Source organism: Coturnix japonica, chromosome 10 (genome assembly GCF_001577835.2).
Source record: "Coturnix japonica isolate 7356 chromosome 10, Coturnix japonica 2.1, whole genome shotgun sequence".
Taxonomy (NCBI): Eukaryota; Metazoa; Chordata; class Aves; order Galliformes; family Phasianidae; genus Coturnix; species Coturnix japonica.
Window position 1 is genome coordinate 11,785,825 of NC_029525.1, and position 16,603 is coordinate 11,802,427.

Genomic DNA, 16,603 nt, shown 5'->3' on the forward strand with positions numbered 1-16,603 from the left:
TGCTTCCTTCTTGCTGGGAAAGGCTTCTGCCTTGCCTAGAAACACTGGGAGTGTTGCTGAGAAGCAAAGAAAAGCAGCAGTGAGGAGGCTTCCTTCCAAACTTACATGATTACAGAATCCCCATTGACCCCTTCATATGATCACGTTCCTTTGACTGATGAATTCCTGAATTCATGCCTTGTTAAACATCTTTTGCACTTGGGAAATCTGTCCAAGCGCATCAAATCCAGGTGGGTTCTGATATCCTGTAGCCCATCAGTGAGAACTCACCAGCAGAAGCAGGCAGGTAGAGAGGCTTGTTTTTCTGCTCTGAGTTTTCTCTCCTGAGCTACAGCCCAACACGGAGAGCACATTCATGCCAAAGGCAGCACGAGCTGCAAACACAACCCTTTATCATCCTTTACAAGAGGATGCTGTGAGATGACACGAAGATAGATGACAGGACGCTTGGTTCTCCCTGACACTGTGCTTAAGGGATAACCACGGGCTTTTATTTGCTGGGCTGTAGTCAGGGAGTGTTGCTGCCCTTGAGGATGAGACAGTGGGAAAGGATGCGTCCTGTATCAGATGTGTGACAGGCTCGTGTGCTTCCGAGGCCGGGTATCAATTAACCACAAGCAGCATCCCCGATAGAGGGACCTGGGCTTTTTAAGGTTGGGAGTTTTGAAGCTCGTGACCTTCCCCAGACCCATCCTCGCGGTGCTGCCCCACGCGTGGTCCGGCTGGGACATCGTCAGCCCGAGGGCACCACCTAGTGAACGGCGGCACTGAGCGCACCCGAGACGGGCAGGAGTGGAGCAAAGCCGGGGGTATCCTCCGGGGGGGCTCAGCCCAGAAGACAGGAGCACATTTTCGCTTTCCTCGCTCTCCAGTCCGGTTATTTTCCAGCTCACCCCGTGGCGATGAGGGCATGGTTGGGCTGCGTGATCTCAGCAGCTTTTTCCAACCTTAATGATTCTATGTTTCTATGATGCCCAGCCCCATCATGCACTTATAGGAACCTTCGCTGCGTTCCATCCATCACACAGAACACTACTGTTAACCTGTGCTCAGAACAGGGTCTTACTGCCCTCCAAGCACTAACACTTGCTGCTCTGCCCTGTGCTGGATGGCCTTGGGAAGACAACAACATTTTGCTGTTATCTAGTTTGGAGAAAGAAACAAATGTATGGTGGCTCATGTACGAGTTGTTTTGTGAGGGGATCTCAGACAGGAGAGCTCCTGATGCTCTCTGCCCTTCCCATGATGATGGCCACGACCTCCAGGCAGCTCCAACCCCCCCTTTTGACTCAGAAAATCGAGCACTCTAACATCTGCACACGAGGTGAGCAGAGATGGGGAACTGCAGGCTAAAGGATGGTGCAGAGCTTAAAGCATCTCGTCATCTACTACCAGCAGAGAAATCACTGCGCCTCATTCAGAGCTACGCCTATTGCCAATGGGGCCTCGCTGGGAGCCCGCTGCACTACTGGGAAGGTTTCTTCCTATCACTATGTGTGCTGTACCCACAGCAAACCCACCCCATACACCCCACAGCTCCACTGTGTGGGATCAGGGTTGCAGGATCGGGGTGTTGGCTGCCCGTTGTGATGGGGCACAGGGAGCAGTGCTGTCTCCTTTTCCTCTGCAGCGAGTCGCTGAGCTGAAGTGGCTTGTTTTTCATCAGGGAACAGCTGTTGCTAGGCCACACTTGTCCCTGCATTGGCAGGGAAGGGATTTTGCAGCCAATCGGCACCGGCGCACCCCTCCCGCAGCTCAGTGCTAAGCGACCCGCAGATGTGCCTATTCATTGCTGGATCGCACCTATTTGCCTCTTCCGGCCAGGTAGGTTAATAGGGCTCTGGAGATGTTAATTTAGAACAGGCAGCAAGCTTTCTGCCCTCTAATTCCCACTGCGTGTGGAGAGGAGGGTGATGCTGGTGCTCGGGGTGCAGGCAGAATGGTGCAGAATGGTTCCCCTTTTTTGCAAAGCAGCTTAGTTTCCACTGAATGGCTGCAAATGGGGCAGATCATCTGTGTGTCCCCACAGCAAAGCAGCCCCAGCACTAACAGCCCTTGGACAGGGGTTGTTCTTTGGTACCTGCATCGCTCCACGCATGACCACACTTGGGGACCATGACCACATTGGGGACTACGATTTGCTGTATGGACTGTGATAGGAACCTCTGGAGGTCTCCTGCTCAAAGTGCTGTTGTGTAACACCCACCCTACGAGCATCCCATGGCCATGCAGAAGGAGCAGAGCCCAAGGTGCAGCCTCCAGCATCTCCAGCCACACAGCCAACACAAGGCAGAGGTGCCCCAGCTTCAAGAGCTGCAAAGCCCCCAACCGAAACCACCAAAACCATGCAGGAAATGGGGCAACCCACCCTAGATTCAATGTTGGAGGGTCCCTGATGACGAGCACCATTCAGCTGGATGGCGGGGAATGGAAGGCTCGATACAAGCGGCTCCAATTGCTGTCTGCTGCTCGGGAGAGAAGCTGTTGCTAGACAGAAAAAGCCGTCGCCATCAGCTCCCATTGGCTCAGCCCCACTCCAATGACAAGCTTATCAGTTACCTGCTCCTGCAGCCGCCTGAAAGAACTCATTTGACAATGTTTTTCCTCTGATAAAGAAACCCTGAGTTCCCATTGCTGGATTCGTGGGCTCGTGTTAATCATTATTCAGGGTCATGGAGACAACAGACAGCTTTTCTGCCCAGTCTCGACTTGTCACGAAACGTAACATCAACAAGGAGCTGCATGGAGTTGGCTCCTGCTCTGCTTTGTTCTGCTCTGCCTTCCCAAGGAGGCTCAGCACCACCATTGGTGGCACAGCACAGCACAGCATCCACCAGCAGCTCCCTGACAGCCAGGTGAATATTCACAAACATCTGTGAAACTCCGGATTAAGTCCTGATGGGTTCACTGGGCGGAAAGAAAAGGAACATTGCCATTCATGTTACTCTGAGCAAACCCCATGTCAGCAGCTCCATCCTATCAGCCACCCCAGGGTTTGCTTTCTCATCTGGATCTCCCCCAAAGGACCTGCAGGGATTCTCCCCCATCACATCAATGCAGTTGTGCATTGGGTACTCACAGGCTTCCCAGCACAACATGATGTTTTCAGCCCTTCTAAGCCAATGTAAATCCATCCCAACCCCCCCAGTTTGTGTCCCACGGTCTCTTTGGAATCACAGCACAAAAGCGATGCTTGCACAGGGGCTGCACTGCTGCATTCAGATATTGGTTGAGACTTTAGAAATGTTCTTCCGATCGTGTTTGGGTTTTAATTGCTCCTGTCTCTTCCCTGTGCCTGACTGACTGCTGTGCAGGATGAGTCACAGCTGATAACACCCAGCCTGCCACCCTGGTGCCACCAGACAGGACCTAGAGACAGCTGGGTGTGCTGGTTGATCCCATTGCAATGTCCTTGTGATGTATTGGAGCAGAGGGGAACCATCCCCATGGAACCAAGCACCAGGACTTGTCTATCCCAGCCACCATCAGGCCCCCAAAGAGCCAGTCAGGTGAGCTTGAAGTGCTGGAACACAGCACTCGATCACACCAACACACATGGAAAGCTTTTGCAATAATCATTTTTAATCCAGAATTGGACCAATATGACAAAGTGCATTCTAAGCCGTTTGTCCACAGGATATAGAAACTGATTATAGACCTGGATTTCCTTTACAGGCTTCACTGTGCAAAGAATCCAGGGAGGAAAATGGTGGTGTAACATCAGCCCCAGATGCTCTGCAGCAATCAGGCAGCAGCACAACAGGTCTGAACTGCTGTCACAGGGCCACAATGTGCAGCATGGACCACAGACCCTTCAGATAAACCACTCGCCTCAGCCCTCCCACTATTAGCAGCAAGATGATACCAGGGAGGGCAAACCTTGGAGGGCATCAGGTGCCCTAAGAGCCCCATTCCACCTCTGTGCTCCTCCAGGGTGGCACCAGGACCCCACGTGTCCCTCCACACCTCAGAGGTGAAGGCACAGGGATGTCCCCAACACTATGGACAGAGCGCAGTCCCTGGTCACGGGGTGCCCACCATCAGGTCCTGGGGCCAGTACTGGTCATCCATGTACTGGTGGCTGTCGGTGACGGGGTCTGTGGGGCTGGGGGGTCGGGGGGGTTGGCTGAGAGCCAGTTCTGCCTCCCATGGCACCTCCACCAGTCTGTACAGCTCCATGGCCGTCTGCGCATCCTCCACTGATGAATGCCCTGTGCAGCCCACCTGAATGAAGGGGAGAAGCACCGTTAGGGAAAGCGGCTGTCAAAAATAACCCACAGCACTTAGAATCATAGAACAAAACATCATCACAGAATATCCCATGTTGGAAGGGATCATAAAGACCATCGAGTCTAACTCTTGGCTTGTCTTAAGAACAAGAATTGAGGGTTTGGATGCAACACTGGACAGATCTAGCAGGTGAGTGTATCTCTTCATATCTCTTCACCAAGGGATGTATGCAACTGTCTCTGCCTCCCCACACCAACACAGGGCCAGGCTGGCCATATAAACTTGTACAAACTGGGACTCTCCACCTCCCCGCAAGGTCTGTGGGACTCACCTGGATCTTCTTCTGCAGCAGGTGTCTGGCCAGGCTCTTAAGAGAAGCATTGGCCCCAGGGGGCAGCCCGGCCCTCTGGTTGAGCAGTGGGATACGACTGGTGTCCCGTGTCCTCTCCTTTGGGTGGAAGTACTTCAGGGCCTGGAAGTCATTGTGGATGGCGTGCCCAACCACAATCTTGTCCTTCAGGATCTTCAAGATCTGGAAGCATCAGACGGGTTAGATGAAGCACTTTATAGAATAAACCACTTTGCACCCAGGTTTACTTTTTCAGTTTCCAAGGAATGAGAAGCAACAAGTGAGCCCCATTACTGAGCTCATGTTCTTCTCAGAAAGAGCAGTGATACATTGGCACAGCTGCCCAGGGAGGTGGTGGAGTCACCAGCCCTGGAGGTGTTACAGGACAGTGGAGATGGGACACTGAGGGATGTGGTTAGTGGGCATAGGGGGGAGTGGTTTGGGGTGGACTGGATGATCTTAGTGAACGCTTCCAACCTTAATGACTCTATGAAATCACACAGCAGACTCACTGTGCAAGGCTGTCACAAACCCAACTGTCAGCCCTTAACTCTCGCAGTGCCAGGACCTCACCTCCTCCTGTGCAGCACGGAAGGGGATGGCGCTCTCCATGTGCCTCTTGGTGATGCCGCTCCAGCGGGTACGAAAGTCCACGATGGGCAGCAGGGGCAGGACGTATTTGTCATAGATGACATCACCATCATAGCTGACGATGGAGCAGCGTGCCAGCTCGCTCTGCCTGCCCCGGGGTCCTGTGCCCACCATCTCACAGTCCATAGCCACATACTTCTTGGAACGTGGGAGGCACGGCTGGATGGCTGTGATGCTGTTACCTGTGGACGTCCCAGAGCAGCGGCCCATAGTGCCATCTGGGGAGGCAGATGGTGACACAGAGAGCCCCGGCCTGGAGACCTTCGAGCCACGTGTTGTCACACTGCTGAGCCCACCCGGGGGTCCCTGCGTGCCCACCCGTCGGTGTGGTCTCAGCAGCCCCCTCCTCTCCAGCAGCGCCCTCCGCTCCATGAAGCGCTGGTGTTTCCGGCTCCTCTTCTTGCTGCCAGGACCCTGCGGTGTCATTTTGGGGCTGGGAGGTCCTGCAGGACCGTGGGTGCGCTTTGGGACGGGCACAGAAGCTTTGGGGGGCAGCAATACCGTCATCTGGCCTTTTCCTGGAGCCATATCTGCGGGCAGCACAGAGCAGTGAGTGCCCTGAACCCCCAGAATGGGCCTGCTCCCTGATTACACTAAGTCCCGTTTCCATACACACTGTCCCTCCCTGACCCAATGGGATCCTTGTTACAGCACAACCCCCAATGCCCTGTTTGCCTATTGCCAGGCCCTACCCTCCTCATTACCCAACCCCAAGCCCCTATCTGCCCCTTTAGCCAATCCCAGACCGTTGTCAGCCCCATTTCCCATACCCATACCCATACCCATACCCATACCCATACCCATATCCCCCCCTATTCCCGGCCTATATCCCCCTCACCCTCCGCAGCCCGGCACAGCTCCCACGTGTCCGTCCCGGAAGTAGCCGCTTTCACATGCCTGGACAAGTTCTGACGTGGCCACGCCCCCTCTTCTTTCCTATTGGTTGTGCATGAAGATTGATTCGTATAGGGGCGGTGTGATTGGTGCGTCACCGCGAAGGGGCGGGGCTAACACCTCCCGCTAATATGGCGGCGTGGCGTGAGTGTAATGCGGATGCTTTGCCTGTAGGGCGCCTATAGGGTCCTGCGGCTATAAAGTGCTTTGATGCCCCATTCTGGTGGTGCATCAGATGAGACCCTGGCATCTGGGTGCCATGCAATGCACAGCAGGGGATTGCAACTTGACTTTAGAGCCCCTTCTAACCCAACCCTGTGCTTCATTTTGGTTATAGGGTGCCCTATATGTACCCTGACCATAGGGCTGTAGTGCAGGGAGCTGCTGGTGGGGATGGTATCAGAGCTGTGATGTGGGACACACATCCTTGGGGTTTCCATTCACATTCCCAGTGTTGGGTGAATAGGGCAGCTCCATCTGCAGCCGCAGTGTTGTTTCAGACCGACCTCTCGTTGCTTTGCTCTGGGTTTGCATCAAAGCAACGTCCGAGGTGATCAGAAGTGGGAGATGGATCCAGGAGCAGCCCAACCACCGTCCTCATCCTCACCGTGGGGCTGGGGAGGCTCTTGAAGCGCCGCAGGGACCGTGCGCCCTAAGGCAGACTGTGACTTGTTGTGGTGGGATGAGCCATACAACAACAAAATCACTAGTCTTCCACAGGGCATCGCGGCCATCATCATCCCATCACCGCCATGCAGATGTCAGCCACCGTCGTGGGGATGCAGGGTGAGTGTCCTCACCCTCTGCACTGCCTTCTCTGATCTGCCTGGTTGGAAAGGTAAAATTGAAACCACCATTTAATTTTTCCTTGTGCATTCATGGCTTGGAGCTCCTGGGCTCTCTCAGCTCTGTGTTCACCCCATAGCACCATATGCTCTGCTGCTGGATCCCTTGTTGAGGCTGGAGCACTGGGATCCCTGTCAGTGGGGTGGCTGATGGGATATCACTGTTGTATACAGGGGCCACTCAGCCTTATTTTCCCCCAGTATCACCATCCATCTCTGCAGTCTATGCTCAGCCAGCCCCTTCCCAGGCTCTGTGCTTTGCAGGGTGTGTGTGCTTTGCCCTCTTTGCTCACACAGGAGCCTTGGTGATAGTACGAGGGGCATTTGGAGAGGAGAAGAAAAGCATTTCTCTTCTGGTTTTACAGGTCAGCAGGTGAACAGCAGCAACCTTTGTCTCCATCCAAGTCAGAATTGCTTTAAATTGGACCACGTGAGTGCCCCTCAATCCCACTGACCATGGCTTAGCAGAGGACTGCGCTCACCCCACAGTGCAGAGGGAGGAAGAGTTACAGAGGGACAAAAAGGACTGTCCGATGCAAGGGAGAATATGGGAAGCCAGGTGGGAAGGAGATGCCAAGGGGAGCTCCCTTGGAGAAGCGTGGTGTGGGGCACAGTGCTGGGTGTCGCAGTGCTGCGGTGTGTGCAGAGCATGCCGGAGCCCAGGGACGTTTCTGCAGCATTTGTGCTATTGGAAATAATAACAAAATCAGTAAAACTCGGGGCGGATCACGGAGTGAATAACAGGGTGAATGTGCAGGGTGAATAATGTACGAGGCTGGCCCTGCTCCAAGCCTGGGCTCAGACTGAGTGCCGGGTGGCTGTGCCCCCCTCCTGCCCTTGCAAGAAGAGCCTTTGGGTCATTCTTTGGGCACAGTGTCTGCCCCTGGCTGTCCCTGCTCATGCCTGCGGGGCTTTCTACAAAGATATGGATCCCTTTGGGAGGATTTCAGTGATTTATGTCTAACGTGGGGCTCTGCAGAGAGTGCCCATGGGTGGTGTAGGCTGACAGATGCGTTTGTCCTCCGTCCTCCCCTGTCCCCAGTTGTGTCCCTGCCCATGTGTGGTGGCTGTAGGCACAGGGATGGGATGTTTGGGATGGGAGCTGAGCGCACGCCAAGTCCCTGCACTGGGAGGTGGCAGCAGCGGCCAATTAATGTGATCATGTGTATGAATGCGGATCAGCAATTCCAGGTGAAGTCCCTGAGCGTCGTGCTGAGATGAACAAAGCTGCTCACCCGGCCAGGACCCCTGCCAGCACCAGTACATCCCTGCTGTGACTCCAAAATGTCTCATTTCCCAATCCCAACCGCAGCGCATCTCTATTTCTCCTATTAACCACCTGCGTGCTGCTGGCTGTCCCCATTCCCTGCTTCCTCCCTGGGGTTGGGGACATCTTATGACCATGGGGACAGCGGGTGGGGAGCTCAGGGTGATGCTGCTATGGGGCCATGGGGCAGCAGGGAAGCAAACCCAACCCACCCTGCTTTGCTGGCTCACCCCCAGGAGAGCAGTAAGCAATTAGGGACTGCACGGAGGCTTCATTATAGCTCTGTCATGGCCTTGTTTGATGAGACATTTTATTGCCAAACTTATTAAAAGTGAAACGTGCAGTTTCTGCGCAGCAATTTCCTGTCTGTGGCGATAAGCTGGGCTGTGCCTGCTGTGTAATAAACTGTTATTTTTATGTATGGCCCCGGCTGGGGTGGCAGGGAGGAGAGAAGGCTTGTCTAGTGTTAATTGCAATGGTTAATGAGATCTATTTTGGGACTTAGGCACAAGGTGGTGCTGCCCTCCCCTGCCATCGCTCTGCGGCTGTGGTGCCTCCAGTGACTTTGTGCTCTGGGTTTGGGGATAGGCTCAGATTCCCCCTTTCTCACCCTTTCTCCTCTTCCTCCCCAAAAAAGCTGGGCCTGGCCATCTAGGCACACCCAGCCCCAAACCCTTAACTAGAAGTTAGAGAATAACAGAATGGCTTAGGGCTGCCCAGAGCCCCATCCAACCTGGCACTGAGCACCTCTAGGGATGGGGCACCAACAGCTCTGGGCAAGTCACACATCTGCTGTGAACCCCCCCTGATGTGCATTGAGTTGTCCTATGTAGAGCCAGGAGTTGGACTCGATGATCCCTGTAGTTCCCTTCCAACCTGGGATATACTATGATTCTATGATTCTACCCCATGCTTTTTGCATGGATGAGCAAGGAGGTGCTCCTTGAGGGACGTGGTTCACAATCCCAGTATCCCCTATGCTGCAGCACTGGTCCTACCTGTGTATCCCAGCATCCCCATTGCATCCCCCATACCCCATACATAGGACTGCTCTTCCTAAATTGCAACACCTCACAAATGTCATCTTGCTCTGTCAGAAACAAAATGTCCTCTCCAGGTGCATCTGTTTAATTACATCTTTTTAATACGTTCTGATTGGGAACTTTTCTTTAAGATGGAACGTATCAAATTAGACTTACAAAAATCCTGATTATTATTATTACTTTTTTTCGTAGCTGGCCAAAGAAACCCATTGAATTCAATCTGGGGCCACTCCACTTTTCCTGATAAACAATTTGTCAGGAAAAATTCCCTCTTGGCTCAGGGAGCCACACGAGTTACTTGTCAGCAACCAGAGCCCTGTTGGGTGTTTCCCATCTGACTTCTCTTCTTAACAGCAGCTTTATTGGTCTGGGAATTAATGATGGAAAATGCGATACTTGCTATTCATTGCATCCATCCAAAATGCCACTCAACTCATCAGGCTGCAGAAGGAAAGTAAAGCACTCTCAAGGCTCCCACATCCCTGTGTGCCACCGCCATGCAGCGGCGTCACCCCAATTTGCTCCCTGAGGTTGGGAGACCACACCAGGTTCCCTGTCCCCATCTCTGTCCCTGATCCCTTCCCAGCCCCTCACTGGGTGAACTCCCTCCATCACCAGCCCCGGCCCTCGTTAATTTGTATTGCAGCGTGTGTTGCGGGCTGACGTGTAATTAGAGCTCCTGAAGCCTGTCTCATGCTGTAATTGCCATGACAGGGGCCACAGCATATCCGCTTGTTAATTAGTAAACCACAATATCCCGGGGGCTCATTGAGAGCTGCCTTAATTGTATTTCAGCTGGAACAGAGGGATAATTACCCTTCGCTAGCACTGCCACTTTTTAATACTTTAGAAATAAATAAATAAATAAATATGAAGAAAAAACCCAAACTGAGCTCCTCTTCCTCCTGGCAGCCTCTTCCTCACCCTCTGGAGCACCCTGACCTGGCTTTGCTGCATCCTTCAAAGCAACCTGACCTGAGTTTCCTTTACCTGCGTTGGGCCATGTGTGGGCTGGATGTCACCAACCAGCGTTGTTTTCAGTGCAGAAACTTCAGGAGGATCCAGGCAATGGGATTCCTCAAATAATAGAAGCATTCCCTCCGTTCTTCAGTGTGAAGGGTGTCCCGTAGGGTGCGGAGGTGCTGGGGCTCAGCACTACAGTCAGCTCTTGGTTGGATCAGAGTTTGGGGAAGGTGAATCTGGGGAGCGATGTTACCACTCAGCATCCATCCTTTTCCTTCTGCTTCTCCTCCAGCCAACACAAAGAGCTTGGCACCAGCAGCCAGGCAAATTTGTGCTGTTAAAAAAGTCATATAATGGGCAACCAACCTCTGGGAGACGGTGTGTGAATTGGTTGAAATAACAGGCCTGGCTCTCTCTCCTGGGAAGCTTCATGGAGGTCAGCCTTGAAGAAAAGAGCGGTACAGCAGCTCCGAGCATTAGCAAGAAGAAATAACTGAAGCAGAGAGACTTGAACGTAATTACAGGCTAAGAGCTGTGATGGGAACTCAGCGACCTGAGCCCATCTTCTGGACTTCAGTGCAATCAACAGATTGACACCACCAGCTCGTGAAGGCTGGTTTCTGGAAGCCGTGTGATGGTGCTGAATGCCAGAGCAGGTGGAGAAGCAGCACAGGTGGCTGTTCCATAGGCTGGAGCTGGGAAAGGGTCTCAAATGCCACGGAAGAAGCAGATGGAGGCAACCACTGGAACGCTCCGTGCTTAATTGAGGGCACCTTCAAGGGTGAGCACAAGGTGCCTGCCCAACACCAGGATGCTCTGCCGCTGCCATGTGAGTCGCTGTCATTAGAACCAAGAGTGGAGTTTATAGCTGAGTAACCACAACAACTTTGCACAAATTAAACAGCATACTGCAGGTTAATTAGATTTCTTACTGCTGCCTCAATTAACTTAGCCCTGTCATCTGCTGTAAGAAGTGGATGGAGACCCTTTGAAATTCACAGGCTCTATCGCTGGAAGATGGGAATGGCCAAACCTCTCCCTGGGCAACCACACCTGTGAGTGGTGTGTGTTTGCATGGATGGGCGATGCCATCTTCTGTGCCTGGAAACCCCTTTGTGTGACAGGGGAGAACAACACGAGATGCACTTGTCCTCTGCCAGCATAGTTACCAAGGAGGATTTCCCCTCTGGTGTTGTCAAACTCCCCTTGTCATAAGGCAATCTTTAAAAAGAAAAAGCAACAACAACAACAACAAAAAAAACATATCTGGAGGAAAAGTCTTCCTTTTTATTTTTTAAATCATTCCACACAACGCTGTGTGAATGCAGATAAATAAAAGGGCCCCCTATGAAAACATCTGAGAGCTGCTGGTTTGTATTTTTAAACCAATTTCCTTCGACTGTGTCAGAGGCTGTTTTGTGTTTGCTCGACAATTATGTGGCTAATGAGGACAGCCACAGCTACATTAGGCAGGATTAGGAAGAATAAGGCTACAAATGCTTCAGTGCTTAAGACAACCACTGACTAATGGGGGGTAGGAGGGCATGCCCCTGGGGTGGGCAGCTCCTCGCAGGGTTTCTTGTGCTGCTTGGTTGGGCAGGAGGGATGGGGAAGAGCAGGAGTGACAAGGGGGGCTTCTTGTCCCGTTTGCTGAGGGGTGGCCATGCCTGTGGGATAGGAGGAAGCTCAATGCCCTCCTCATAGGGAGAGCTTCGTTGCGTGGCCGGGAGAGAGGTGTAAGGCTGGAAGAGACTGTACTGAACGCTCATAAGCCAACCCAAAAAATGAGCAGCTGTGGTTGTATCGAGAGCCCTGCTTCTCCGACAGCATCGTGGGTTGGATGTGTTCATCACAAGAGAAGATAACTGGAGGCACCTCTCCCTGCCAGCAGTACTGGAGAGCGCAGCTCTGCAGAAGGGTTGAGGTGGCACAACTCCTGCTCTTCCTCCCTCTCTTTATGTTGCTGTTGTGGTGCCTATTGCTGATTCTCCAGCTGCTTCTTTGGTCCTGGTGCTTGGTCTCATTGCCATGATCCCACAGTCTGTAGGATTGCACTAGTCCTCCAACTAAGAAGAAGTACCTGCAGCTCATGGAGACCCCACAGAGACCCCAATCCCTGGGCACAGGGCTCTTTTCACCATCTGCAGACCATGGTGCCCTGAGGGCCATGCTTGCCCCTACCTTGTCCCCAGTGTGGCCTCAGTGCCTGTGAACTGAGTTCCTGAAGAAGATGGCACGGGTGCTGAAGAACCTCCCCTGAGTACAGCAACTGAGTCGCACTCCAGCAGACTAATTTACGCCCTAATTGGTGTGGAAACGAATGCCAGAAAGCACTGGAATATCGAGAAGTGAAGCTCTCCATCTTGGCTTCCTTCAGGGAAATGGTCTTAATTAAGAGCCTGTCTTGCAAAGAGAGATAATTTCCAGCTCTGTGTTGCGATAGGAGCCAGGATGAAGGTTGCAGCTGATATCATCTTCTCCTCTCTGGATCCACTTGGCTGTTGCACAATGAGGGCAAAGCTGGGTGCAGGTACCTCAAACAACTTCATCTTCTGCCCAGCACTCTGTGCATCCCATGGGCTTGGGCTCCTTCCTCACCCAGTGCTCTACAGGACATCCCTATCACCCTTATAGCTGCATTAGGGCTCCCAAAGAACCTGTTTGTCCTCTGTACATCAGGTCCCATCACCAGCAGCTCCCATCATAAGAGGCTGCACCGGCTGCACAAGACCATTGTAGCAGCCCAAGCCACACCGGCTATGGCGTTGACTTCGTGCCTACAATCTCCACCAATATTTGCACTGAGGTTGTGCAAACTTCACGCCATTCATTGACAGCCCTCAGGCTGCAGCGGGGCTTTTCCTTGGTGTATTTGCTTTAGTTCCCTGCTGTATTTGCTCTGGGTAAGCAGTGGTTTCCCTCTCCCCATGGCGCCTAGCCGCCTTCCAGCCTCAGCACCACTGGTCCCATCACCGCTGCCTGCAGAGCACGGCTGGCACAGAGACACCCCAGCCCCTTCCCTGTGGCCCCACTGTGCACAGCTGTTCCCTTAGAAATAGCTGTTGCCATGGTTTTTCCAAAGAAAACACATCTCCCCCCACACCCCCCTCCCCGTTCCCCACCGCCACCGCTCCCCACCGCCTTAACCTTGTGACAGCAGCAATGACGCCGCTCCCGCAGAAAGGCCACTTGGTGTAGCCATGGTAACAATTAGCTTTCTCTTGCTTTTCCCTCGGGTGATGGGTGCAAGGCAGACCCGTGGCTGTTTTCCTGCAGTGGGAGCTGCCCCCAGCCCCACATTGGAGCATCTTAGCTGTGTCCCTCGCTTGGACACATGGACATCCATCGGTCTTAGATGCTATGGGCATGCCCTATGCAAGTTCTAAACATCTCCATGGGGTTCCACCAACCACTGGAGGAGCTGAATGCTAGGAGATGGGCAAAAACACCTCCTGAGTATGGGAGAAGGAAGGAGGGAGAAGGATGGAAGGGGGCTCAAAGGGAAGGAGCATTGCAAGAGAAGACTGGGAGCTGGCCAGGATTTTGGTCATCCATTCGGCCCAGGGTAGGATGCATGCTCCAATTCGGTGACTCCAAGCAGTGGTTGGGTAAACATGGTACAGAGCTGCTCCCCGTGTGTAGCAGAGTCACAGCTGCTGACTGCAGCAACTAAAATAAGCGTTTCCCTGCTTTTTATTCCTCTGAGCCCGGCAGAGCCCACTCAGCCCCAGGAGCAGAGCTGGAGTCTATTCTTAGCCCTGCAGAGCCTCGCAGAGCTGGGAGGGGGAGGGAGTCTCTGCATGGAAAGGGGACCACCGTTTTAAACCATCCTATCCCCAGAGCTTGGCCTGATCCCAGGGAGGCGCTGAGGTCCATAGGGTGCTGCATTTGGCCAAGGAGGATTTGGGAAGAAAGCACAAGCGGGGATACCCCAGCACAACTCTCAGCATTGCTGCAGGATTCGGCATCCCCAAGGAGCGGCTGCAGTGCAGGAGGTTTTCAGAGGGTGCTCGTGCAAAGCTGCTTTTCTTCCCACTGAAACAGGCACAGAAGGAATCAGCGGAGCTCAGCTCACAGCTGACTTTACCCCCAGGAAGGGAGATTTAAGGGGAGTTTTGCACAGCCCTCACTGAGAGTCACCCCTCTGCTCAGACACAGCCAAGAGATGTTTTTGTCCATCCTGACCCTCCCCAGTGATTTCAACGTGTGCTGCAGCCCATGGCACTTGGGGACCACTGCCAGCATCATGTCATCCCCCAGCATCACACGTACATCACCGAAATGTGGGGTGATGTGGGATGACTCCGTGCACACAGTGCACACAGCTGGCCAAATACACTCCAACCATCATCCATGGGGACAACCCTGGGGACTGGAACAAGGATGGAGACGAGGCAGGGATGGGGACAAGGCAGGGATGCAGGCAGTGCTGGAGGAGAAGAAGCCCCAGCTCCATAGCAACAGGTACTCGCCGCGTAATGGAGTCCTTTCCGCTCGGCCTCCGCAGCCGCCAGCCTTATTCGCATGGCCATAAATAATTCAATTTTCTCATTCACACACATGAATGCTGCGGGCCGGGGCTCCGGGTGCACTCAGCCTCCATCTGTCCAGGGGAGAAGGGGGAGGCAGGGCTCGATAATAGACTCCGGTGTTTGTTTAACATGGATGAGTGTGGGCAGATGGCCCGGGGATGGGGAGGAGGTGGGGGATGCTCTGTGGTATCCCTAAAGTCCCCAGGTTTAGCCCAGTTCCTTGTAATAGGTGAGGAGGTGAGGAGAGCAGGGACAAGTTCTGGTGCATCCAAATCAGCATCTCTATTAGAAACAAGCATGTTTGGGCTGGAAGGGGGCTAGGTGCATTTGGATTGCCTTTGGAACATCCCACTGGGGAAATGTCCTAAGGGTCTGAAATGAAGGATCTACATCAGGGTCAGCCCTACACCTGGTGGTCTGGGTGCAGGAGTTGCTCCTGACATGAGATATTGTGTCTGGAGATGGTGTTGGCCACGCAATGGGAGATGATCTGTGCCACAGCTGCAGTTCTGCACCATGTCCTGCTCTTTGAGCAGGCAGCCCCAACCCCTGCCTCGGGCACAGAGTAACAGCCCTAGAGAAGGAGAGTAGCCCAGCAATGAGTGAGCTCCATACCACCCTCTCCCAGTGAGCATGGGGAGGCCTGATGAGAGAAAACAATATAATTAGTGGGGTTAATAGGCTGTGGGGGGCTGAGATGTGAGGGACACTCATCATTGCCATCACCATCTGCAGGTTTAGCATCACCTGGCCCAATGCGTGCCACAAAAACGTGGGTTAAGAGATGAGACCATGCAACGACATCACTATTGGCCACCCACACTCTGGGGTCCCTGTGCAGGAGTGGTGTCTGCAGGAGGAGGTGGTGGGATGGAACTGGCTGACACGCGGATGTGCTGAGTGCTGCCACGTATTTGGGTACAGCACGTGTGTACGGATGTGTGTTTGGGTGTGCTCACACACAGGCACAAATTCTCTTTGGGTTGCACTTGGAATGGGCTCTTGCAGATAGCAACAGTTCTGGCCAGCCTGCACTCCACCACTTTCCTTGCCTGTTGTGTTTCCCCTACTTGCTCCATGTATCCATCTAGGCAGACCACGGTTCTTTTCAGCTCAGCTCTGCACAGTAATGATTATGTCCACACAGAACATGCCCCGTGCATGATCCCAAGTCTCCCTCAGGCATCCCAGCATCATAGGGTGATCAACCAGGCAGGTCAGTGCCCCCTCTGTGCTGCTCGGTACACTGGGAGTACAGGCATGGGCTGCATCATGCCACCCCCTTCCTCTTATGCATGAGGGTTCCCCAGGGGTTTTGTCCTTCCCTGCATGGTGCAGCTGTGTACTCCACTATGGGATGGCCAGCTGTGCAAACACTGTGGTGCCATGCCTTGGGGTTGCCACTCAGTTTCTATCTACCCAACAATTGGTATCATCTTCTGCTCCAAACCCAGGCCCAGCCCAAGCTCTCACCATCTTCTACCATCTCTTACCTGCATCCCAGGATGCAGGGAGCCAGCTTCTCTCTGTGGGGCTCGTCCTTGGATTTGATCCCATTTCTCAAGACTGGACTGCAGAATCACATGGCCCCATTCCTACCCCACATAGTTCCCTTCCCTTCCTGCCTGGATGTCTGCTGAAGGCTACATAGGCAGCCTTGTGTAGGGCTGCTCACAGAATTTGTCCCATTGGCTCGCTCCCATTATGAGGCTGCTGGCTCTTTGGTGGTGGGGTCCAACGCAGCCCCCATAGACTTAGGATATGGGGACCTGCAGAAGCCCCTGATGGGAGCTACTGAAGAACAGGACAACTGCATGGTCCCCACTGGG

At 53.4% G+C, this 16,603-nt stretch overlaps 1 protein-coding gene and 1 long non-coding RNA gene across 2 annotated transcripts; one reads left to right on the forward strand and one right to left on the reverse strand.

Moving 5' to 3' along the window:
- Nucleotides 1-3,560: 3,560 nt before the first annotated feature.
- On the reverse strand, nucleotides 3,561-6,193 carry AEN (apoptosis enhancing nuclease). Its single transcript, XM_015873097.2, has 4 exons — nucleotides 6,069-6,193; nucleotides 5,153-5,760; nucleotides 4,562-4,762; nucleotides 3,561-4,224 (listed from the first exon to the last, which is right to left on the reverse strand). Exons 2-4 carry the CDS (start codon nucleotides 5,756-5,758, stop codon nucleotides 4,024-4,026), a joined length of 1,008 nt encoding a protein of 335 aa, XP_015728583.1. The 5' UTR covers nucleotides 5,759-5,760; nucleotides 6,069-6,193; the 3' UTR covers nucleotides 3,561-4,023.
- Nucleotides 6,194-6,801: 608 nt separating this feature from the next.
- On the forward strand, nucleotides 6,802-11,598 carry LOC116653913. The gene is made up of 2 exons (XR_004308539.1): nucleotides 6,802-6,910; nucleotides 7,335-11,598. It is a non-coding gene; the product is annotated as an uncharacterized LOC116653913 (long non-coding RNA).
- The last annotated feature ends 5,005 nt before the right edge of the window (nucleotides 11,599-16,603 follow it).